General features: G+C 39.4%; 1 protein-coding gene across 1 annotated transcript in view; it reads left to right on the top strand.

Moving 5' to 3' along the window:
* LOC124112144 overlaps positions 1–24,180 on the top strand; it is a 94,334-nt gene extending 70,154 nt beyond the window's left edge. The window contains exons 4-5 of the mRNA XM_046472122.2: positions 10,908–11,028; positions 21,463–24,180. Of these exons, the coding sequence (XP_046328078.1) occupies positions 10,908–11,028; positions 21,463–21,796 (455 nt within the window). The 3' untranslated portion in view covers positions 21,797–24,180. The remainder of the gene's footprint in view (positions 1–10,907; positions 11,029–21,462) is intronic.
* Positions 24,181–26,396: the final 2,216 nt, after the last annotated feature.

Genomic DNA, 26,396 nt, shown 5'->3' with positions numbered 1-26,396 from the left:
CAGGGGACCTGCTGGCCTCCATGTCCTTGCCGTGAGACGTGTGAGGCAACAAGCTATCTTATTTCAATATATAGCTGTCAATCAACATCTTAAGGGACTCGGTTTTATCTTGGAGGCTGATTATAAAGGATGAAGCATCAAACACAGACATGTTTGTGAAAAATGGACTCACATGATAGGTACATGTTTGGGTACACGGGATAATGGATCATTCACTAGCATGGTCTAATTACGATATTGACTGCAGTACTCAATCTTAATTTATTATTTGTGCATTTGGTCCACTTGATGATCTGTTAATGTGTCATCATAAAGTCACGATGCCCCTGTCTCTTTGTATGATTAGTCCTTTGACGAACACAACGCAAACCGTTATGATGAAAATTCATTAACAACGCCAGCAATCCCACTTATTGACATTTTTGCTCCCGAGTGTCGAAGACAGCCTCCATGGTTTAGAGGATAGAACGTCTGCCCGGCGAGCTTGAAAGTCGGTGGTTCGGTCCCTGGCCAGGTCATACCAGAAGACGTAAAACGATGGTACTTATTGTTGCCCTGCCTTACGTTCGGAATTAAAGGGGCAAAATAAGGACAGGTTGGCTCGGAGTCAGTATATTGTTTCTGGGTTGGATATCCATGTTCAACTAATCAAAGTATCTGAGTCGGCTAATACTATTAAAGCTGCATTTAATAGTCCCGACTAGTACAAGCACAAACCCAAAATCAAACAAAGTGCAATAATCCTGAAAACGACGATAAACTCCATTCCACTTTACCTCACCTCTCCTCATCTCAAATCCATCCTTTCTACTCTCTAAGGATTTCGGGACAGAATAGGTCCACAGTAGTTCAATGTTGTAACAGGCGCCGATTCCAATGGTATATATAGTTTGTTATGTCATCGTGCCCTACGGCGTGGGTCGTTGCTCATACTATCAACCACTGGTCGGTGTGTCTGAACAAGACTGGATTAATTACATATAGATGGAATATTGTCAAAAACATGAATCCCATCTCCCCACAGATCATATCTGTCATGAAAGTGGGCAGACATTGCAATGTTACGTGAAGTATTACTCAAATATTTACGAGATTTATAGGAACTAAATTACAGAAGAGATAACTTGATTGATTTTTACTTAAGGAATCGGGGCGCCCTCGAATTGACCGTCAATGATTGTGACGCAATATTCAACTTTCAGCACTTCTATTTGACAAATTGGCAAGAACAGAAGTTCAACATATTGTCTGCAATTTGTGTACCAATCTTAAACCAAGGGAGTTAACTAAAAATCTTTAACAAAGGGAAATAACTAAGAATCTTAAACAGCAGTCATTGACTAAGAATCTTAAACAGCAGTCATTAACTAAGAATCTTAAACAGAGGATATAAACTATGAATCTGTAGCAACGAGAATTTATTATGAATCTTAAACAACAGCCATTCGCTAAGAATCTTAAACAAAGGGAATTAACTAAGAATCTTTAACATCGAGAATTTATTAAGAATCTTCAACAACGGGCATTAACTAAGAATTTCAAACAACAGTCATTAACTAAGAATCTTATCAAACAGACATTAACTAAGACTCTTAAACAACGGCCATGAACTGATTGTTCTGAACAACTATTAACTGAAAATCTTATAATAAAGAACAGTCATTAACTTAGCTTCTTAAAGACAGACAGACAGATTTACTTCGCATGTGTGGCCATGAGGCCAATATTACAATCATGACATTTTGTTGCAGGATAATTCGTCGTGGAGCACCACTTGTATACTGATCAGATTGTAGCTGATTAGATGTACACAGTTTTACTTATAGTCAATGTATCATCCTTCTTTCAAATATCGTATAAACAAAAACTGCAAGTCTGGGAAGAATGTGGCTATTGTTGTTGTTCATTAACTGTACAAACTTTCTTTGTGATGGATACGTATAATAATAGTTAGGCAGGTATTTGATTCTAATATCTTTATATACTGGAAATATTAATAAAACATGGTATTCATCTTCTTGGTAATATCTGCAGAAAGGACACCTCGATGTTAAAACATCATTATCATTATGAGCTTTTTAAACACCACTCTTGAATTGATTTTCGTAAACTATTAACTGAGAATCTTAAACAACAGCCATTGAATAGGAATCTTAAACAACGTTCGTGAACTGAACATCTTAACAACAACCATTAACTGAGAATCCGAAACAAATAATTAACTCAGAATCTTAAACAACAGCAATGAACTTAGACTTTGAACGACAGTCATGAACAGAGAATCTTAATTAACAACAGCCATTACCTGAGAATCTTAAACAACAGTCATTGAACGAGTCCCTAAGACAAAGGTCAAGAATTGAAAATTGAAGTGAACAATAGTCATGGAATCTCAAACAACAGTCACAGAATCTCAAACAAAAGTCATGGAATCTCAAACAATAGTCACAGAATCTCAAACAACAGTCACAGAATCTCAAACAAAAGTCATGGAATCTCAAACAACAGTCATGGAATCTCAAACAACAGTCATATAATCTCAAACAACAGTCACAGAATCTCAAACAACCGTCACAGAATCTCAAATAACAGTCATGGAATCTTAAACAACAGTCATTGAACGAGTCCCTGAGACAAAGGTCAAGAATTGAAAACTGAAGTTAACAACAGTCATGGAATCTCAAACAACAGTCACAGAATCTCAAATTACAGTCATGGAATCTCAAACAACAGTCATGGAATCTAACACAACACGCATGTCATCAGAAACCGCAACAATGCCTGAATATGTACATGTAACAGTACATACACACCCGTTTGGGTTCACGTTCCGAGACAATCATAACTATATTCAGTACACCTAACTGTAATGCGCCTAAACACAAACGATTTACAACATTCAGATGCATGTAAATGAAGAACAATGCATAATGCACGGAGAAACACGATACGTTACTCAAGCAATATGTTCTTCGCATGTACATCACATGTATTTGTGTCTCTGCCCACACAACACAGAAAACTCGGCACAAAAAAATCGAAAGTTGTAACAAACGGTGAAATATGTGTTGATCCGACAATCTCATTTCTTACAAACTACCCGTGACCTTTCTACCACACTGGCGCGACCTCTCATTAAACATTCATGAGTTAATTAGGCTACGAGAAGCTGCACACCCTACCCCATAAATGTCAATCCATTCACAACAACTGAAATAGATGCCAAATGAATTAGCTTTCTCTACTTTTTGTCATTTCCAGACATGCGGCGAATTAGATACAAACTCCACGAGCTGCCGTGTAATTGATACTAGCTTACAGAAAATCAATAACCGTTATTATCAGTCGGGTCGAAACGCTTGAAAACATTAAGGCCGTCATCATTTGGTAATGAAACAAAAACTATTGGAAATGTTAAACGGCGTTGCCACGTGTAATTGACTACTGAAACATTTTAACATCTGTCAACGTCCCCGTGTCACGCAAGTGTAGTTGAAACAGAGATTATTTCAACTGAAAAATGTTTAATTGATGTTCTTTTATCATTTGTATTATAAGGAACCTTTGTTGTCTGTATATTTCCAGTATGAGCTTCACACAAAAGCATTAAGATTTATGAGTGAGATAGGGCGGTTGGTGCTTAAAGCGTTCTCACATCACGCCGAAGACCCGGGTTCGATTCTCCACATGGGTACTATGTGTGAAGCCCGTTTCTGGTGTCCCCCGCCGTGATATTGTTGGAATATTGCTAAAAGCTGCGTAAGCCTACACTCACTCACTCACTCACTCACTCACTCACTCACTCACTCACAGTGAGTTAAAGCTCTCATGAGCGGAAGGATTTCGCACAACATATTCGTATGGCGAATCGATTTCGTGTCATCGGTGTGATGAACCAACACATGAACCACATGACTACCCTCAAAATTATAAGATTCATAAAATGGATAATTACAAGGCGGTCAGTGAATATTAACTGTATATATAAAGACATTCACTGACAACAAAGCCAGAACATAATAATACGTCAACATAACATACATAAATACATACAATGTACATAATGTATTGATGGTCCATTGAAACATTCAAGAACAACAGTGTGTTCAAGAAGAAAACTTATTTAACACAGTTCTTCCATCTTCAATGCCGTTTTAGAAGCGTACAGATTAACAAGTTAATAAATTCCAGTTAATGGTTTCAATCGGGAGTCAAGATGGCCCCAGCGATATCCTCGACGCTTGTCCAGCCGCCTTCTACACCGCTTTGTACGACGATGAGGACGATGATAACTCGCCATCGCTACAACGCTAGATTACTTCAGTTTGCACAAGGGTCTCATTGTGGCCAAATTGTAGCCTCTGCGTCCTGGGTATTTGTTCAGAGTAGAATCGGGCAGTCTCATAATAGAGCGATGGATAAGCTGGAGTCCCGTCTGCGGCTTCACGGCGATAATGTGCTCAATACAACGCTAGCAGATCTTAAGCAAATCACTGCTAGGGGAACAAGAGATTTCTTCAACCGGACTTGCATTTCCACTGACTGTCTGCCGACATCTGTTTCACTTAACAGAGCCTCCCTCGACACTGATGTTCCATCTAACATACGTTTAATTGCTGAAGTTATATGTTCTACATATAAATAAACTTTGACGACTATACTGTTGGTTGTGTGCTACTTGAGATATGACCTTGGCCGAAGAGCTTGCTAAGCGCAGTCTCACAATAAAACCATATTCCTTCGGTGACTCATCCATATGTTTCAAATGATTGGAATTGCGATTGTAATGTTTTGTAATATTTTCAAATTTCTCCCCCAAAAAATATAAAATCGTTGGAGTAAAAGAAAATATTTCCGATAATAACAAAATATAAATAATACTTTAGAGTTATAATTCAAAATGTCTTGGAGGTATGCATCGTCGTATCACCATCACATGAAGAGAAAGGGTCGAATCAAATTGGAGCGACAAATCCGACAAAGAGACAAAACATTGTATGATATCATATATTCACACTGATGACATAGGTTTTCGCCAAACCGGTGTTTTATCCTACAGATGCGGCGGCATGGATGTATATCTCACTCATAGACACAACATAAACCTTTGTTATTGATCCTTACTTTACTCTGTTTAAGCCGAAGTCGATGTATTTAGATCTAAGAGTCGACATGTCAACAACAAAAATATATCATTATTATTATTATTATTATTATTATTATTATTATTATTATTATTATTAATTTTATAACATGGCAAATATGCAGAACTCCCTTTCGAAATGTCACACTTGCATCCCAAGTGCCAAGTTGTCCGACTCGATGACTTAGGTTTGGTACCTCCCAATCTGTTGGCTGACACTGGGAGAGTACCCGGGTTTGCTTCCAGGAATACAGCCCTTCTGACAATTTGGCTAATGCAGAAGGCTGCAGAGTTGGGGAGTCTTCACATTCTCCGAAAAGTTCTAGGTGGGTTTGACTTGGCAGCGCTTCCTGGGGGAAGTCCCATTCGCTGTCTGGTTTGCGTGTAGAGGGGGCAAGGGTCCTGAGCTGATGATGAGCCTAACCAGCCTGACTGTGCCAGGATCACCCAAACCCTCTTTGCTGCATTTTTTATTTTAATCTGTAAATAATAATAATAATAATAATAATAATACGATATGCAATAGTTTTACCTAGGTCTATAAAAAAATCCGGAGTGTCCTTTTTCGGAAGTTGCATGGCACCACCAACTGATTAAAAGTCACAACTGTAATAAGACGCGTTATTTTAACAATGAAACTCGGCAAGACCAACTTAATGAACACCACTGTGATGAAGGTTTTATCTTGGGGAAGCCAATATCATCCTTCAAGTAGTATCTTTTACATGTTAATTACAAACATTATTTGTTATTTTAAATCAAATTCAATCTAATTTAAATGTATGACTATCGTGCTGACGTAATTAAATTCCAGTCATTATCGCGGGATTTAAAAAATAAACCTGTAACATTACACTTAATAAAAAACAAAGTTTCATTTTACATGTTACTTTCGTTATTTTTCATAGGCAAAGAATCGCGACTTTCCGAACATAAACGGAACAGTGGCCTCACGTTTACGTAAAAATATAATAGCTGGATCCCACGACAATTCAGCAAGGCATAACACCACGTCACATTTGTTCAGGCCGAGTTGCAGCTTCCGGGGTTATGACAAAAAGCATCCCTCGCACCTGTCCAGAGGAACCATTAAATCCAGAAAGAAGTGCAACTTTCACCCCTACAACTTCTCCTGCAGTGACGGCAATCTCTTTGATCTCTTTTAGTCATTGATTGGTTCTATATTTAGATCCATAATCATGCGATCGACCATTCTCTTACAATATACTTGCTATTCATTGGGCACCGTTTGGTTTCTACAGAGCGGCAGTCCAGTTAACATATTACTCCTAACGTCAAGCTTTTCATGTTGTCTGATCGTTAAGATGACTTAAGCCAGGATTTGTTCCATAAAGCAAAAGAGAAAAACGCATTTGTACCGCAAGCGTAACGCTGGAGACTTTAGCTTTTCTTATCAATAGCATACAATGGCTGTGATTTCATTAGCAGCGGCATTGATTACGTTAGGGAGACGTTTAAGTGATAAACTGTTATATACAATGCGTTGTTAGGAATGGTTGCGTTTCTTATGTCCGAACCGACCTACAGGCACATTGAACAAGAGTTAAAGGGTTCGTTTGGATCCTTAAAGGTGGATCATTATGTGTTTTGTTGACATGGTTCACGTACAGATAAGCTGACTACCAAAGGAAAGTATACCTCTCAGTTGATCTACCATGTTTGATTTTCAGTTGGAAATACCTTAAGTTAGCTATATTTTTAATGCAAGAAATGAACTGCATTTGAGTCAGCACTCAAAGAATTCTTCTACATGGATTAATTTTGAAAATATAACTTGATTTAAAACTTTTAAATTTAAAAAAAAATCTTATCCGACAGTTTATCTTTGAAAATAAAAAAGGTTCTTTTCGCCACAAATTTACATTTCATTCATGATAGGAATAATGTGGTTGCAAATTCATATTTTACCCCAGTCTTCGTTGAACCAATATATTTTTACACAAAATTACCCAGACACACGTTACTTTTAACGAACTGTTGCAGGAATGAGTGATGGTAAAATACACATAACCACGATTAACAACAGTTCTTTCAATTTTATTACATAAAAAATGTAAAACAGTTCTTTCAATTTTATTACATAAAAAATATACTCGGTAGACTTTCATTTTTCCCCCTAGGTTTTATTGTTTATTAAAAATAAATTATCAGTATCGAGAATGCGAACATAACACTTCCCTCATAGACACAAGTGAGTACGAAAATAAGGATAATATTTACAATTATGAAGTTGTTATCCATAAATTCTTATCCTTACTTAGTACTCCAACTTCTAAATGCCAATCAAAGGAGTATTAAAATGTTGGTGTTTGTGTACATATTTTGAAGGTTCTAAAATATTCAATTTTGTTATATTCTATGATAAACTGTCTTGCATGCATTCGTGTGACTGGATTTCTGGTGCGTTACCTTACTGTCTGGTTTGTTGACATGCCGCCGTCGCACGGCAGGAGGATTGTTGTTCGGCGTCAGGCAACACAAACGTACTTTTTATGTAGATTGTGTGAATGGCGGGTGCTACCGGTAGGGCAGGTCATGCTTACCCTTTTCGCGAACACATTGTGCCATCACCGATTTTCAGTGATCCATTATGTAATTTTCAACGCTATTTTGCATTTTACACTCAATGGAATCTGTATCGTCGGATAATCGAGACTGGTTATTCTCTAGCGTTGACGTTTTTTCAGTATTTGTACGAGTGAGCTAATTTAGCGAAGTTCCAAGATATCACGACTAGACGACCAAGCATTGGTTCACACGTTGTAATCTTGCAGGGAATCGAACCCGGGTTTTCGTTGGGACAGGTAAAAGCTTTAACCACGAAGCTATTCAACCTCTCCCTTACACTGGCGTATTGAAATGAAATTAGTCCCAGACACACTATATGTTACGCTGCACGCGAACACGTTATTCAATTTGAGTGTTATTACTCTGCAAATACCATCGCTGGTCAAAACCAACCTATGAAGGTACTTTCTGATAAGCTCCATATTGAATCATTTCTAATTATACGGATCACAAATCCACGATATAAATACTTGAAGCATGTAATTTGGCCGATACCTTATATGATTTACTAATCATATTTCCCAACATTGATCATTTATTTTCATTCGACTATCTATTTTCGCTTAAATATCAGTTTTTCAATTTCCTGAAATCGACAAATTAGATTTTATACGGTACCTTTCATATTTGTGGTTGACTTCCCATGTACAACAACAAAATGTATATTTCCAGCAATCTCAGATATGTGAAACCAGAAAATATTGATTTAGGCCGTAGGTTAACAACAGATAGAATCGTATAATTATCCACATATTCGTCTTGCCCATCTCTATGTAGCCAGACTGGAAACAGGATTTTGAAACATACAAAACGTTACCAACTTGGTAATTCTTCTCATAATTCAAAGCAAACAGTTTAAAAGTGCAACACTGATTTGAAATAACACGCTGTTCAAAATAGTCCTGGCTAATTGCATCATACACACGCTACCTTATACCACAGTATGACGTTAACGCCTTCGGGTAATAGATTACGTCTTGGCGAATGTTTGTTGTAAACATGTCTGCCTGCCAAGTGGGCAATCCATTCAAATCTATATCCACGTGCACGCACACACGAATACTCCATGCCTTAGAGTAATGATTAATGGGCGATGTCTTCATGTCACAAGTACTGTGCCACTAGTCCTGCACCATGACTGTGGAAAAAAAATTATTTTATGAAAAAAAAGTCTAGAAACGTATACAAAAGCAAGTCTAGCCAGCTCTAGCTAGCTCTATTCCACATATGAAATCAGCATATGGATTTTTTATTTTTTTTAGAGACAAGAAGGATATTGTGTAAGATTTCAGAGACTTAATGTTAGTCTACTGTGCCACAAGCATGGTACTTTCTTTATTGAAAATTATATTATTTTGGTTTTATTGATTGAGATTATCTCCCTAATTTAATTTGAAATTATTCTTTCAAATAATGTAATAATAGTAATGACAATGATAATAGCAACAACGAGAAATACATATAAATACAAGCTCAGTTAGTCTATATACACACACATTGCCGTACACGAAAAAGTGGACAACCGTGAAGACACGCTCGTTAACACACATGAATCATAACATAAACAGGCACACACACGAACAAGAACTTGAAGACGAACACGTCCATGGGTACTTACAAGACCATACACGAACACTTACTTGACGACGAACACATCCATAAGTATTATAAAGTACATACACGAACACTTACTTGACGACGAACACATACATAAGTATTATAAAGTGCACACAAGAACACTTACTTGACGACGAACACATACATAAGTATTATAAAGTGCACACACGAACACTTGACGACGAACACATACATAAGTATTATAAAGTGCACACACGAACACTCACTTGACGACGAACACATACATAAGTATTATAAAGTGCACACACGAACACTTACTTGACGACGAACACATACATAAGTATTATAAAGTGCACACACGAACACTTACTTGACGACGAACACATACATAAGTATTATAAAGTGCACACACGAACACTTACTTGACGACGAACACATACATAAGTATTATAAAGTGCACACAAGAACACTTACTTGACGACGAACACATACATAAGTATTATAAAGTGCACACACGAACACTTGACGACGAACACATACATAAGTATTATAAAGTGCACACACGAACACTCACTTGACGACGAACACATACATAAGTATTATAAAGTGCACACACGAACACTTACTTGACGACGAACACATACATAAGTATTATAAAGTGCACACACGAACACTTACTTGACGACGAACACATACATAAGTATTATAAAGTGCACACACGAACACTTACTTGACGACGAACACATACATAAGTATTATAAAGTGCACACACGAACACTTACTTGACGACGAACACATACATAAGTATTATAAAGTGCACACACGAACACTTACTTGACGACGAACACATACATAAGTATTATAAAGTGCACACACGAACACTTACTTGACGACGAACACATACATAAGTATTATAAAGTGCACACACGAACACTTACAAGGGCAGGAACGCGAACTGGAACACAAAAGTGAACATACACATGAACACTTGCATGAACACACACAAGTCAAATACGATCAGGTACATGACACACAAAAATGGATACACACGGACACTTACGTGAACAACAATAAGTAAACACTATCAGTATGATCATAATAAATACACGTACATCCTTACGTATACTTTAAAGAACATGGAAACGCACAGAAACACAGAGAAGAGGATACGAATGTGCAACTGTAACGTGACCACGCTAACGGATAAAAACACAAATCTTGACACGAACTTGGACTTTGACATTGACTCGACACGAGTACCATCTGCAAACACCAGCGAGTATAAAGACAGAGAGCAACAGTTGTCGATACCTCATCGAGAGGCACGTTGTTAGAAGATTGTTCACATCCGGTCTCTGATGACCCTTGGCACTTGATCAACACGTTATCATTAGCTTTATGTGTCCTTTTCGCATGTGGATTCTTGGTCTTTGTAATCAGAGACTTCACTTTATGCACAAGTCAAATTGAGCTTAATATCCACACTTGACTTTGCAGAGGAGTAAAGCAATGTATTGATAATCAAAGTCACCAGACCTGGTCGACTGTCTACAACATTGGCCGGTAATCCGATTCATTGACATGTTTATTGTTACAGGCTATATGGGGCATTACGACTGCTATAGAAGGATGAGAAAATACTATGGCAACTGCCGCCGGAAACGTCAAAGTAAACTACCGTTAGGAGCCAGGACTCCGCGTGGCCACTTCTGGTGCAGGTTGGTATTCGAACATTAATATTGTTCAGCCTGTTTAAGGACCAACCATCTTCGTTGATGGGTAACCTTTTCATAGTATATCGGTTGAGAGGCAGGGGAGCTTATGGTTTATTCGTTGTCATGTCATTTCTCGAGTCCCCATAGTACGGAAGCGTAGTTGGGCCACGGTGAAATTTTCTTTTTGTCTAAGTATCTCCTACTTAGGACTTAGTATCTTCTACGTAGGACTTAGTATGGCCTAGAATCACTATCTCCTACGTAGGACTTAGTATCTAAGGAGATAATAAGTCCTACGTAGGAGATAGTAAGTCCTACGTAGGAGATAGTAGGTCCTACGTAGGAGATACTAAGTTCTACGTAGAAGATACTAAGTCCTACGTAGGAGATAGTAAGTTCTACGTAGGAGATACCAAGTCCTACGTAGGAGATACTAAGTCCTACGTAGGAGATACTCAGACAAAAAACATTCACCGTGGTCCTACTACGCTTCCGTACTATAGCCTCTCCCTCTAACCTACGTCTATTTCTCTAACTTGAAATCAATGGAACGAGAACAAAGATATGTACAAAACTCAGAAATATTGAAACCATCTTGACAGTAATACCAATTATTAGTAAACTTATACATCTAAGCATATTTCTGTGATATATTGTTCTTTATACATGTAACATTCACGGCGACCTGTGAGAGAGTTAAGATTTAACGTCACATCGGCATTCTTTCAGCCATATCGTGACGACACGGCGACCTGTGAGAGAGTTAAGATTTAACGTCACATCGGCAATATTTCAGCCATATCGTGACGACACGGTCCCTGTGATTGAGTTAAGATTTAACGTCACATCGGCATTCTTTCAGCCATATCGTGAAGACACGGCGACCTGTGAGAGGGTTAAGATTTAACGTCACATCGGCAATATTTCAGCCACATCGTGAGGACAAGGCGACCTGTGAGAGAGTTAAGATTTAACGTCACATCGGCATTATTTCAGCCATATCATGACGACACGGCGACCTGTGCGAGAGTTAAGATTTAACGTCACATCGGCATTATTTCAGCCATATCGTGACGACACGGTGACCTGTGAATAGTCAGACACATCTTTCGATGTCAGCATCAACAACAATCCACGTTGTTATAGTGCGTTTGCACACTTTCAACCAGACCACGCTCATTATCGTTGTCGGCTCTTGTGGCACGAACAAGGTGCATGTAACTCCGTAATCATCAAGAGGCTTCTCTGTTGTTGTTGTAGTTGTTGTTGTTGTTGTTGTTGTTTAACGCCGCACTCAGCAATATTCCAGCTATAACCAGTGCTTGATGTTATGAGCAACGATCCACATCGTCGGGGTAGGATGACACGCCATCAGCCAAGTCATCGAGTCTGACCATCTGATCAATTTTGTCGCCCATTACGACCAGCATAAATTGCTGGGGACTAATTCTAATCCGGATTCCCACGGGGTCAAGCTTGGTCTTAATCACCCAGTGCTTTTATGGACTAACATTACAATTGTTTAGGTAAAGCGACTTAACCCTTTCCATATCCAATAGAAATCTCAGCATAATGCAGAGTCTATTGTACAAGTCCGACTATATCATGAGCATGTGTTTATGAATCACTATCAAATAGTAATGGCACCAGGTGTTCGCGAAAGGTGAGCGTATCCTGCCCCACCGGTGGCACCCGTCACAAACATATACAAAGGCAAGTCAATTGTTCACCTGAAAAAAAAACCGTGGGAACATATGGTGCAGGTCAAAATTGGGAATTGCATCGGACATCATTTTTGTCACTTATGCATCAAATTTGGAAATGTCCTCCACATGTCTACCACGCAACCATGATTCTGTTACATCCTGTACCGACCGCGTGTGTCGTAATACTAGCAAACAAAGGTTCAACTGCGTCTGGGTTTTTTTTGCTATAGAAATATGTTAACCAATCAGTTTACAAGAATGTACTCGTAGTTTTGGAGAACTCTTTCTCCAAATACAATTAAAGTGTGCATGTATGTTATCGTAAAAATCAGTTTCATTTGTGCTCAGCACCACCTTAAGCTAACAAACGTTATCTTGCAAAATGAAACGCACCTCTCCAAACCAAAACGATCCGATTTTATGCAAGAAGCATTGTCTTAAATCGAAGATCCTTACAACGCTGTCTGCATAGACCCTATAAACCAGTGAGGGATTTTAATAGAGCTGCTTGATAATGAACGATACATCGGAAGATAAAAATCCTTCACCTAAATAAGGAAGGGTTTTCAACCATTTCACTTTCACATTCGTTTGGCTAAGATAGCCAATATAAACTTGTTCTTTGAGGTACAAGAATCTTATGCAAAGTTTGCAAGTCTGAAAGTGATTTAGACGGCGTGAAGGCCCCCTGTGAGGTATTGTGAGACTAAAGTATTGGGTTAAGTGAGAGCGGCGTGGCATATAAATTATCATGTTTAAAGCATAAATCTGCAATGTCGAAATCCGATCGATTCTTCGGAACACTTGACCTATAGGCCTCTTGCAGGGCGTTTTAACCCGAATCCTCAATTTAACTTCAGTATGAGAAATGTTACATTTCTATTAGAAAATATATACTGCAAAGCTTCTTTTAATTAATCTTCATACGTGTTCTTAACCCAGTCCTAAAACGTACCAACCTATAGTTAGGACACGTCATTAAGTTTTTCTCAGAACGTTTTGTTCCGGGATACATGAATCTTTCGTCACTGTTTGCCTTTAAGGACGAAACAATGTATAAATACCAAAATCCCTCCCATGTGGTTTGATAACCCAGCCTCTTGCCAGTGAACTGACGAATATATGTAACAGGGCTGGTGAAATATATATGATTAAATACTGGTGTTAGTTTTCTGGTTTGAATAGAATCACGATTGAAAACGTATGTTTCCGACAGGATATTAACACACCCTCATTTGTTCCGGCAATATGTTGAAGTATTTACGGTAGCATAATTAACAAACGAGACTTCAATGTCTCTATATTAATATATATTAGAAAACCGCAATGACAATTCTCCCCGGGGTGCCATTCAGAAATACCAACACTCCTAAGAAGACGAATACTGCCTGACGTGTATAAATACACCGCAGGGATGGGTCCAGCTCGTTTGTGTCTGTCAGGTGAATAAGCTTGGTGACAAAGAACCCAATCCCTAATGATCAACTTAATGTATTTACGTAGTGGGATGGAGGTTTTGATGTAACCTCAGAAAGAAACAATATCAACTAATAGGACAAAGACTAACACGCAGGACATAGGAACTACATGTAGCAGTCAAGCTTATGAGAACAATTGAACAATTATTTAACATTTTTTATGTTTTTTTTATAAAATGATACAAGCGTTACTAAAACCTTAATGGATCATTATAGCTCGGTAATTTGATCTTTGGCGATAAGTGGAACCAGAGCATTCGTTTCTTATAAAATAACCAATTACTTATAAGTATATGAAACTTTATACTTAATGTGTTCTTGAACTCAAACCAACCCTTGGTTTGTAATGTATTGTTGTGTGAACCTGTTAAGACATTTACAACAGAGCTTGCAGGGGAACAAGGTTCCTAATTGGGTATACATTACCAAATAGTGTTAGTGTAACGTTACTTACTCGCCACAAATGACCATGAGGGTCACATCCTTGTCCTAGAATCCATGAAACACATGTACTATAGTAGGCTTGTATAATAACTGATGTTTGTATGTGACTCTACCACTGATTACACCTATAAATCAGCTCGACGTAGTGATGAGCTATTGTTATTTTCTGTCTCATATTTTACTTACATATTTGATTTATGAAGCATAATAGCATGGTCCAATGTATATCATATTTGTGTATGAAGAATAGATTTTATGCAGTTGTTGTGTCATGTTGCTCTTATGTCTCCCTCTCCTCGTTACATGTACTGCATTGTCAGATTATTACGTATATTACCTGGGTTACTGTTTTTGATTTAATGATAGTCGTCCACAGTTCATTTGGATTAAATGACAGTTTTCAACAGTTCCCTTGGATTTATTGACAGTTTCTCATCGATCACTAAGATTTAATGACAGTTTCCTGTCGATCACTAGGACTTCATGACAACTTCCCGCTGTTCACTCGGAATTAATGACAATGTTCAATCATTCGCTAGGAATTATAGACAATATAATTATCCACCGTTAGCTATGATTTAATGGCAATTTTCATTCATTCCCTAGGAATTATTGACAGTTTTCAACCGTTCGCAATGATTTGATGACCATTTCAACTGTTTCACTGTTTTAATGACAGTTTCCAACCGTTTCCTGGGATTTAATATATGCAACCATTCGCTTCTATTTAATGACAATTTCAACCCTTCGCAGGGATTCCATTGTAGTAGCTCGCCCCAGGTTGTTGTCGAATGTTCATTATGCTTTCATAAATGTCCACTGTTTACATGGACTCACACGTTGAGTGACAGGGATATATCGCGTTCTAGTGACTCGTAACAGTCGTTCAACAAGTACTTGGGTTTAGTGACAATGGTCCATCGTGTACTGACGTTGGGTGACAGGGATTTATCGCGTACCAGTGATTAGCAACAGTCGTTCAAAAAGTACTAGGGTTAAGTGACAATGGTCCACCGTGTACTGACGTTGAGTGACAGGAATTTATCGCGTACCAGTGATTAGCAACAGTCGTTCAAAAAGAACTAGGGTTAAGTGACAATGGTCCACCGTTTACTGACGTTGAGTGACAGGGATATATCGCGTACTAGTGATTAGTGATAGTCGTTCAACAAGTACTTGGGTTTAATGACAGCTAGCCATTGTACTGGTGACATTTTGTACTAGGATTTAATGGAGTAGTCAGATGTTCACTAGGACAGCTGTCCACTCTTTAGTAGGTTTTCACGCCAATTTTCCCTTGTTCACTAGGTTTTGATGGCAATTGCCCACGTTCAATAAGGTTCACTGACAATGGTCCAGGGCTTAGTGACAGAGACTTCCTATACCAGTAATTGGTGACAGTTTTCTTCCATAAACTGGGGATTAATGTCGAACGACAACTGTGTGTGAGATTTAAGTGGGCAATCGTGTGTTCGAGTTAACCAGGGATCAACCAGGTAGTTTGTGACATTGGTCCTCCATGATCTAGAGTTTCGATACAGTGGTGCGTTGTGTTCGAGGTGTTAATGCAAGGGGTCCGCATGTAATAGTATTCGTGTTTCGAACGTGTACGTGGGTTACGCGGAAGGGATCCAACGAGGACTCGGGGTTAGTGACAGTAGTTTGCGTGTATCTATGATTTAATGACAGTTATCCATCTTGGGTTCAATAACAATGGTCTACCATTTAGGATTTAGTGGCTTGCTTGTGGTACGATTGGGTGAGATGGCAAAACTATGTGACGATGCTCATAATACGCCCCGAAGGCGATGATCGTTGACTGTGATGTCACCTCATGCTTTGACGTAATATTCACTCTAGTTTGTGGGCGGTAGGGTAGCCTAGTGGTTAAAGCATTCGCTCGTCACGCCGAAGACCCGGGTTCGATTCCCGACATGGGTACAATGTGTGACGCCCATTTCTGGTGTCCCCCGCCGTGATATTGCTGAAATATTGCTAAAAGCTGCGTAAAGTCATACTCACTCACTCACTCACTCACTCTAATTCACTCATTTCCCATCTAAAACTGCCTTGCTTATCTTGCCCTCTTGGAATCTCATTTCACTTTTTCTCGAAAATCGTAAACTAGTTTTTGAATGTTTCAGGACAGCTTCCTTTGAACTTGAAAATGCTAAAACATTGTTGTTGACACATGGCGAACGATCGACTGAGTCGACTGTAAAGTAGAACACAACATGGGCATACAATAACACTATCTGATCCATTTGATGTTCAATAAGGCCCCTTAATTAGTCAATTATGAGGAAAGTGTCCCTTTTATACATCCATACAATTGAATCCTGATCTTGTAAGAATTAGTAGTAATTCCCCTCAGTGATTCGTAATTGTGACCCGGCCCCCGTCGGGTCTCACATTTCACTGAATCACAGAGCTCGACACTCTTGTCCTTAGGAAACTCAATCGAAATTAGGGAACACTCCGGAAGTTAAATATCATGTTTTCTGAACCCCAGCTGTGAACGGGGCACCAAAGGATGGTCATTGATCAAAGTCCCGCCATTTAATCCCGCTTTTAGCCTTAAATAGTCTTTTCTACCACATGCTTTTCCTTACCCTGACGTGACCGTTTCAGCTTGATCGGCCGAGGCTATTGCAGAACCAATTTAAGAGGGCAATAGGTCCACATATCATATTCCTCCTTCCCAAAACTGACATGTAGTCAATGGTATGTAAATGGTGATCCGAACGGAGTTCTTCTTCACAATAGGATTTTTGATTAGACCAGTTGAAATATTTCCATATTGGTAATTCGCCATCTGATAGAGTGCCCCACGCCGAATTGACTGTAGTAATGATGTTCATTGTAGTCAAGTTTTTATGTTAAAAAAAAATTATACTAATTCTTTTCTATAACATGATTATATTACAAGTTTGAAATGTTACACGTGAATAGCGTAAAATAACTGTTAATATTCGCATTGGAACTGTGCAGATTAACTGTTCATATGTACATGTATGTGATATGTGAGGTGGATGTTAAAACCCAGGAGAGCCCGTAGGCAGCTTGGGTTGTTTACTCCCCAGGGAGATCAGAATGATAACTGGAATGCAAACGGATCCACTGGTCGGGAAACAATTGAAACCGCATTTGATCAGATACTAGTACCTCGATACCTGCGGTATAAAATAATAATAACAATAATAATAATAATACTTCACTGTTTTAATTCTCTTGTTGATGCCGGGGATGTTCCGCCTTGGTTCTGCAAAGGGCGAACAATACTTCTCCCAAAGAAAGGTGATCTGACTGACCCTAAAAACTTCCGCCCAATTACTTGTTTGAACAAACAGTACAAACTATTCACAGGGTGTCTTACAGATCTCTTGTCATCGTACTGCGCTTCGAATGTCATTATCTACAGTACATGGAGCAGAAAGGAGCCAGAAAGGGATATTGGGGTTGAAAGGATCAATTGCTGGTTCAGAAAATTATCCTTGAAGAGGCTAAAACCTACCACCGTAACCTCTCAATGTGTTGGATAGACTACAGAAAAGCTTATGATTCTGTACCTCACGAATGGATTTTGAAGTCACTGGAATGTATTGACCTCCCCGAGCGACTACTTGCTTTACTCAAGCTTTTAATGAATTGCTGGTCAACTCAACTTGAGATGTATTCGCAGGGGCAGGTGGTGACTTCGGAACCCATTTCTATTAGAGTAGGAATATTTCAGGGCGATTCTTTCAATACTTTGCTTTTCTGTTTGTCATTAATCCTTTAAGCTTTTTGCTTAGCAAAGAGGGAGGTTATCATCCTGGACCTCCTCAGCACAGATCCCCAACACCCCTTACTCGAATCCTTAACATGGATGACCTTGAAGTTATTGCCAATGGGGGATCCACACTCAAAAAACAGATTCTCTTTGTCGAGTCCTTTTCTAATGATATTGGCATGTCCTTTGGACTCGACGAATGCAACATTCTTCATCTGAAACATGGCAAGGTAGAAGAGGAAGGATCAGTCAGTTTACTTAGAGGAGGAGTTATTGACCATCTCGTGGAAGGCCAGGCCTATACGTACTTAGGAATGCAGATAAGGGACAATCTCCTGAATGCCCATATCAAGGAACAACTTCGGGCAGAGTACAAATGTAGAAAATCTTGAGTCCAGAGCTGAATGCTCGCAACAAAGTCAAAGCCACAAATACTTATGCTGTGCCCGTCCTTTCATATTCTTTTGGTGTTGTTGATTGGACGAAACAAGAAATACAGGGTACTGACACCCTCACACGAAGAATTATGTCAGACAATAGATCCCACCACCCACGCTCTTCCCTCAATCGCTTATATTTACCAATAACGTGGTTTGATTAACGTTGGGGCTCTTCATGATAGAATTGTTTTGTGCACTTTTGCACACATGTATTTGTCTGATGATCCTCTTGTGAAGCATGTCAAGACTCATGATGAAAACAAGGCATTCCACTGTTTTCTAAAACGAGCCAAGGATGTGGGACATAATCACAATTCACGAGTTTATGTGCAGTGTGTTGAGAAGATCAGCAATCCTGCAGAGTCCTTTGCTTGGATGAAGGCGTCTGGCCTGAAAAGTGAAACAGAAGGCTTTCTGTTGCTCAGGACCTGTCATTTCCACTCGAAACCGTCAATGTGTGATTTTGCATGAAATGTAAATAGGAAATGTAGATTATGTAAAGAATTTAATGAGACAGTCCAACACATTGTCATTGGATGCCCAACTTTGGCACAAACACAGAATCTTAAACGACATGATGGTGTAGCTCGATCATTATATTACCCTCTTCGCCATGTTTGTGGTTTTGATACAGAGGTCCACCCATGGTACGACCCGGAATATGCAGAGGGGGTCATGTAAAATGATAAATACAAAATTCTTTGGAATAGGCCCATTTACAGCCTCAATTGTATCCAGGTCAACAAACCTGATCTTGTCCTTTTTGATAAATCCAATGAAATCATTTATATCATTGCATTTTCTGTCCCATTTGACACTAATGTGATTGACAAGATTGAGGAAAAACATGGCAAATATGCGGACCTCGCTTTCGAAATGTCCCGCTTGCATCCCAAGTACCAAGTTGTCCGACTACCCATTGTCCTCGGTGCCTTAGGTTTAGTACCCCCCGGCCCAATCTGTCGACTGACATTGGGAGAGTACCCGGGTTTGCTACCAGGTATACAGCCCTTCTGACAATCTGGGTAATGCAGAAGGCTGCAGTGTTGGTGAGTCTTCACATTCTCCGAAAAGTTCTGGGTGGGTTTGACAAGGCAGCGCTTCCTGGGAGAAGTCCCATTCGCTGTCTGGGCTGCGTGTAGAGGGGGCAAAGGCCATGAGCTGATGATGAGCCTGAAGTCTGAACCCGATAATACAGTGACTGATATTATGAACAACGTCGGCTAACACTAATACGCAATCAACCAAGTCCTGACCACCGATCCATTTAGTCGCCTCTTACGACTGAGGATCAATTCAAACCTGGACTTCCCATTGGATTATCAGTCCCTGCAGTCTTCACATGATATATTAATGAGTCCATTAAGAAACAGCGACCCCTTTAGCCGGAATTCTGCTAATCAACGGATGATTCAATTAGTAACGGGACCGTCCGGATTAACAGGTCTTTCCTGTATGGGATACAACCCACCTAGCCACTACTGCTATCAATCGGTATTCATCCTACCAATAAGGTTTACTGTCATTGCAATTGCAGTGCTGATATATCTTATACCTTTAGTAGTGAGGTGGATTATACACAGCTTTAACCATTATTCCATCAATGTCACGACGGGGGACACCAGTATGTGCTTCACACAATATAAGTATACTTTTAGTACCTGCAATGTAGTGAGTGTTTGTGTTGTTATTCGTGTGGGCAGATCATGGCTTAAAGATGCTGAGTATTGATTACATGTTGACGAAGGACAACCTGGACAATTTACTTCTTCTTTTTTACCTTAATATTGCTTCAGTTAATTAACCCCCGTCGATGGTCGGAGGTGTTTTCGATTGTGGCGATGGGGAAGCTCATGGAGTAATTCGCTGTACATAGTGTCACCCCTTAGCCATGACAGGATCCGCTAATGAAGCGTTCGATCGCGACCCGATTGTTTTAATTTTTATTTGTCAGCACCAGTCCTGAGATAGTGGGTTTCACCAAAGTGATAAACATCTTCGTCACTTTGGGCTCCTCTAAGAATACGCTGACAAGCCATGACGCTACTGAAATCCATTAAACCCATTTGGATAAGTTCATTGGCATGTACTATTACATCACTCCCACTGTTCATATTTCATGTATTACGTCATAGGACGCAATAGTTTACCCTTCAGTAGCTGTATGTATCCACCATTAATTTTATGATAAAATGAGTGAGTGAGTGAGTTTGATTTTACGCCGCTTTTAGCAATAGTCCAGCAATATCACGGCTGGGGACACCAGAAATTGGCTTCACACATTGTACCCATGTCGGGAATCGAACTCGCGTCTTCGGGGCGATGAGCGAACGCTTTAACCACTAGGCTACCCGACCTCCCTACGATAAAATGCCTGCATTCTCATACACACATGTACGTACGACATTCAGAAAGTTAAAGCGTTTGCTCGCCATGCCGAAAACCTGGGTTCTATTCCCCACATGCGTACAATGTTTGAAGCCCATATCTGGCGTCCCCCTCCGTGATATTGCTGGAATATTGCTAAAAGCGGCTTAAAATCATACAAGCTCAGAAATTATATGTACTAGTATATTGTTTGTTTTTCTATTCCGCAGGATAACGAACGACTATGTAACCTGTATGTACAGCGTCACAGCTTTAGGATGTTCCATCGACGCTGCTCACACGTATCTTGTTCTCGTCAACGGCACATTGACGTCACTTCCTCACACAGGACCCGTATGTACACTGAAAAATCCATTGGACATATTGAAAACCACAACTACACAGAATCCAGTGACGTCACCACACTATCTACTTCGGTTGTCCTCGCCATATTCCGGAAGATACCCAGCTGCAAGGTCATGGGCGACACAAAGTTGTGAATATCAGCTGTCTTTAAGTATATTCTGCTGCTTGGTAGTATATATCCTCAGGAACTGTCGTTAGAAAATCTACCTGTGCATGGTTTATATATATATATGTATAAATGAGAATGACATTCTGTGTTCAACATGGACTTCCAAACTGGTTGCAATCATACAAAGAAAAACAATCGGACTCGACATTCGGATTCCCTCGGTCTTTTCTGACAATGCCCATGTTCGTACGTCACAATGCCGCAGTAGAGCGTACGATACATGCGTTTATCTCATACGAATCTGTTTCATGAATACGGTGTTGGTTTAGGCACTTGCGGCCTAGCCCTAACGTAGCTGACTCATGTTATAATGCTGGGTTTTATTTAGACACAGCAACAAGAACCACGATACATATGCATTGTTAATTGTTGAGTGAGTGGGATTAACGCCGACTTATATTACTGACAGTCAGATCTAAATGACGTCGTAAAACCTCACAACGCGTTTAAGGCACTAACGAACCAAGGATCATAAACAGTGACAATCTGGCTTTCTGCGGATCCTGGCATAACAAAGAGGACACAACTCGATGTACAGATCTTCTACCACCTGTCAACGCGTACCCTCATTATAAAGGAGATGAGGAGCTTGAGGTTCCATCTTTCGGAGGAGATTCGTAGATGGGCATCTTCCGGAATCATGTACCCCCCCAAAAAGGGAGGTTAAGACTTAATTGAACACGAGCAGATGACAGAGTTGTTCTGTCATAAATATAGGCTTGTAGTACAGCTATTGAAGGGACAAAAACAAATAACAATAGATACAAAATTAATAATAACCGTCCTTTCTCGTCACGTAACGAAATAATGTAACCATAATATGTGGTACCGCTACTCATGGAGGGAGGGAAAACATTATTTTATTATTATGATTGTAAATATCATTGTTATTATCAGAATCTGGTAACACTTGCTGTTACTCGGGTTGTTATTTGTTTGACTCTAGTCGTTCTTTCTACGTTGATACAGGAACCGCTGATATGGTTGCATTGTTGTGTTCTGTATCTGATAAATCGACTCCCGTTATCTCGCATGTATGCACGTCTCGAGGTTGCCTGTGATATGTACTACACTGGGACATAACTTCGGAACAAACCGCTCGTCAAAAACAACGTCATTCACCAAGGACTTGCAAAATATTTACTTTGACTGTGGGGTTGGTAGAATTGTTAATAGCGGAATAACCATGCCGAAGACCTCCTTAGGGGCCTACCGTTTGATATTATGGAAGGTAACGGTGGAGGTCGGCTGTAACAATAATCTGTTCGCCAAATCCTGGAAAAAAATAATTTGTCATCCTTATTTGGATCCGTAATAGGTTTGCTGGATGTTCTGATGATTAATGTGCTGTGGTCATCCTGTCAGAGAAACAAACTGATATTTTGAAGCGATATCCCCGCAACTACAGTTAGTTCTCTTACCATTGACGCCTAAAATGGCCTCTATATTAATATAATATGTGTGTTTATCGTAAATGTAATCCTCAGGAATATTCTCATTCGCATAAAAACAAAGCCTTAAAAAACCCGGACCTCCAGAAGCTTCAAAATCATCCAAACATACAACGACAACGCTTGGTGTCCAGGAGATATCTTACAAGTAAAAACGAGGATCATGACATTTTCAAAGTGTGCCACGACTTATCAGGTAACTAGGTAACGAGGCACTTGCATCTTCGGGTCGACTATCATAAAGAATATTTCTTAAACCAGCAAGTGGTCGAAAATGCCATTGGCACACTCTAATGCCAAGTGTTAATGACCACCAATTCCCATACAAGGTGACATCACTCCACGTGACCAACTCATGATGGGCACTTCCGGTGGAAGTGACCCTTGGATGAAGCAGGTCATGGCAACAAGTTTCGAGATAACGGAAGTTCGACATGTATCAGAAGCCTTTGCCTACCGATGTTGTTGTGTTGTTGTTATATTCTCGTTTATACAACTGTGTGTTCCAAACCATGTGATACACCTTTACAGAATCTATTCATTCAAATGTTCATGTTAGAGTTTTAATAATTACATAGTTAGAGTGGTTAGTGATTTACAGCTTGTACGTAGAGGAGGCTCATATGTTTCATCAGTAATAATCGCAACTCATATTATAGAGGAAATGATAGAGTTTGCAAAACCCCATCTGTAACCCCAGCGACGACATTCCTTCAATACATTCAAAATCGTTTCAACCATAAAGATAAATGGTGTATGCATCATTGAGCTTGATTATATGCAGAGTCTATGGTACATTGCCCTTTCCCTCATCCATGCGTTGTAGAAGGAAGCGTGTTGCAAGCATTGTGTATAGAAGGATGAAGAGACCTGTGGCAATGTTTGTCACACTATATGTATTGTTATTATGTCTACTAACTGTAGCAAGTGTTCGTGTATATTTTAGTAAAGAGTGTCAGTTATGTTTGTGTCATTTTTCCTATTTTTATGAAATGAAGGACGTATTTCTTGTGCCTTGTTACCTCAAGGTATGACCGGGAAAGGAGTTGAAGACCAATGCCTATGGAATGAGCCATGATTCAAAAAAAAGAAAGGCGTTGTCTTTATTACTGAGAGAAACATACCTAAAAGGTATATAAAATGGGGTAAACCTAATGTGTTTTCAGATTTGTGTTTGTTATTAAGTATTCGATACCCGGATATTTGATTTGGGACCCACGATGTTGGCCGGATCTTTTAAAAATTAAAATGTTAACATCTAAAAACACATAACGTTTATCCACATTGTAAAATACAAGGTTTGCCGCAGCACTCCTGGCGTCACTCTGGGATGCTATGACGTCCTGATATGATGACCTGATGTGTATTGTGGATGACGTCATACAATTCCAACGAAAATAACTAAATCTAAGTATTGATCAAACTTAATATTTAATTAACATGATATCCATTTCGCTAAGCTGAATGGTACGGGGCTTTCTTTAAATTTGGAATTGAGTGAGTTTGTTTTTACGCCGCTTAGCCATATTCCAGCAATACCGGAAATGGGCTTCACACATTGTACCGTGAGTGGAATCGTTCCTGGGTCTACGGCGTGACAAGCGAACGCTTTAACCACTATGCTGCCCCACTGTCCGTTAGGATTGAGAAAGAAATACTCTTAAAGAAATGTATTCAGTGCAAAATTCGAAAGATCTTCGTGATTCAATCGATGTAACAAATTGCAGTACACTGTGCCATTCAATACTACGTATTTAGTAAGCAAACCAAAAATGCCTCTAACAGGTCCATCGACCGACACTACTGAAGCACGGGCCAAGGCTAGCACTGGCAAAAACAACCCTGAATCTCCGTCAGCAACACAATGCTGCTTTAACGGAGTCTACCAAGTACAAAAGCAACGTTCCGTGAGGAATTTTACCGCCATGACTGCTGTAGCTCTGAAACTACTACCTCGACTTATGCTTGTCGCAGAGTTAAGATCAGTTCAGGTCCTAACCACCTGGCAAACATCCATCAACAAGTGGGGACCGAGTCGTTTAAACTGAACTACACTTACGTCCAGAATGTCCACAACGACAGTTTAATATTGAGGAGCTCGGGAGAGAGGATCAATAGGATTTTCAAGATATCCAATTCCATCTTTGAAAGGAGCCAAACATGTGTTTTGTACCAATAACTCAATTCCTCAAGAATTCCAGGGATCAATTTGACGCAAAATTATTTTTCCTGATTTTATATTTAGAACAAATAATATTTCTCATCCCTTTGGGACCTGTCAGGGAACCTTTCTGTTCACATTTTTAAATATTCCCAGTGTCCATGTAAAGGAACCAAACGGTTGAGGAAACGGAAATCACAATGCAAAGTACCTTCAAACAAAGATGCGCGCGATAATGAGATCAAAAATATGTTTCTGGAACAGTCACCAACGTTAACAGTTAACCCAAAATGCAATAATGCTTGAACACAAACCAAGCATGAAGATATATCGTCAATATTCCCGACAATACTGTATCCATTTCTGATTAGAAATGTGATGCCATGATTCCTAAGCAGAATGGATTGAAAGACTCTAATTCAACCATGAAAGTTACAGCAAGGCAAAGGTTAGGAAATACTGAAACACAACCAACATGCCGACCACCAAGGCACACCCTGAGGAAGGTACATCGATGAATTACGGCCCTGTATATGTTACCAGTACCGCTATGGATGAAGCATGTTACCCAGGTATCACAACACAGTATACATATTTGTCATAATTTCAAAAAATGAGTACCACCTAAACACATGTACAGCTTTTCAAATTTCAAACAGGGCTATAACATGTAAAATATTACACTGCACTTGAAAACTGGAATTGACCAAAAGAGCATACGTTATTAAACGTTTCTAGAATGAAAACTGTCGCCGAAAAACTTATGGTCCAAAACACAAATATGATACTTTCAAATACATCACAATCGAATAACCATTTCTTGTTTGTTTCATTTTTAGCCACTATCAAACATGGGTGTATACTTTCGTTTGCCCGGCAGTTGAGGTCAAGGTGTTTGATTTTGAACTTCTTCTACATGTGAATCATATATATAATGTCATTCTTGTAATCAATAGAGGATTATCGAAAAGAATCGTCCCCATTGATGTTCAGCGGAAGGTGCCGGAACCTAATTCT

The sequence above is a fragment of the Haliotis rufescens genome, unplaced genomic scaffold (assembly GCF_023055435.1).
Source record: "Haliotis rufescens isolate VD_foot unplaced genomic scaffold, xgHalRufe1.0.p SCAF_6, whole genome shotgun sequence".
NCBI lineage: Eukaryota > Metazoa > Mollusca > Gastropoda > Lepetellida > Haliotidae > Haliotis > Haliotis rufescens.
The sequence above is the reverse complement of the archived record's forward strand: the minus strand, read 5'-3'. Positions and strand labels throughout refer to the sequence as shown.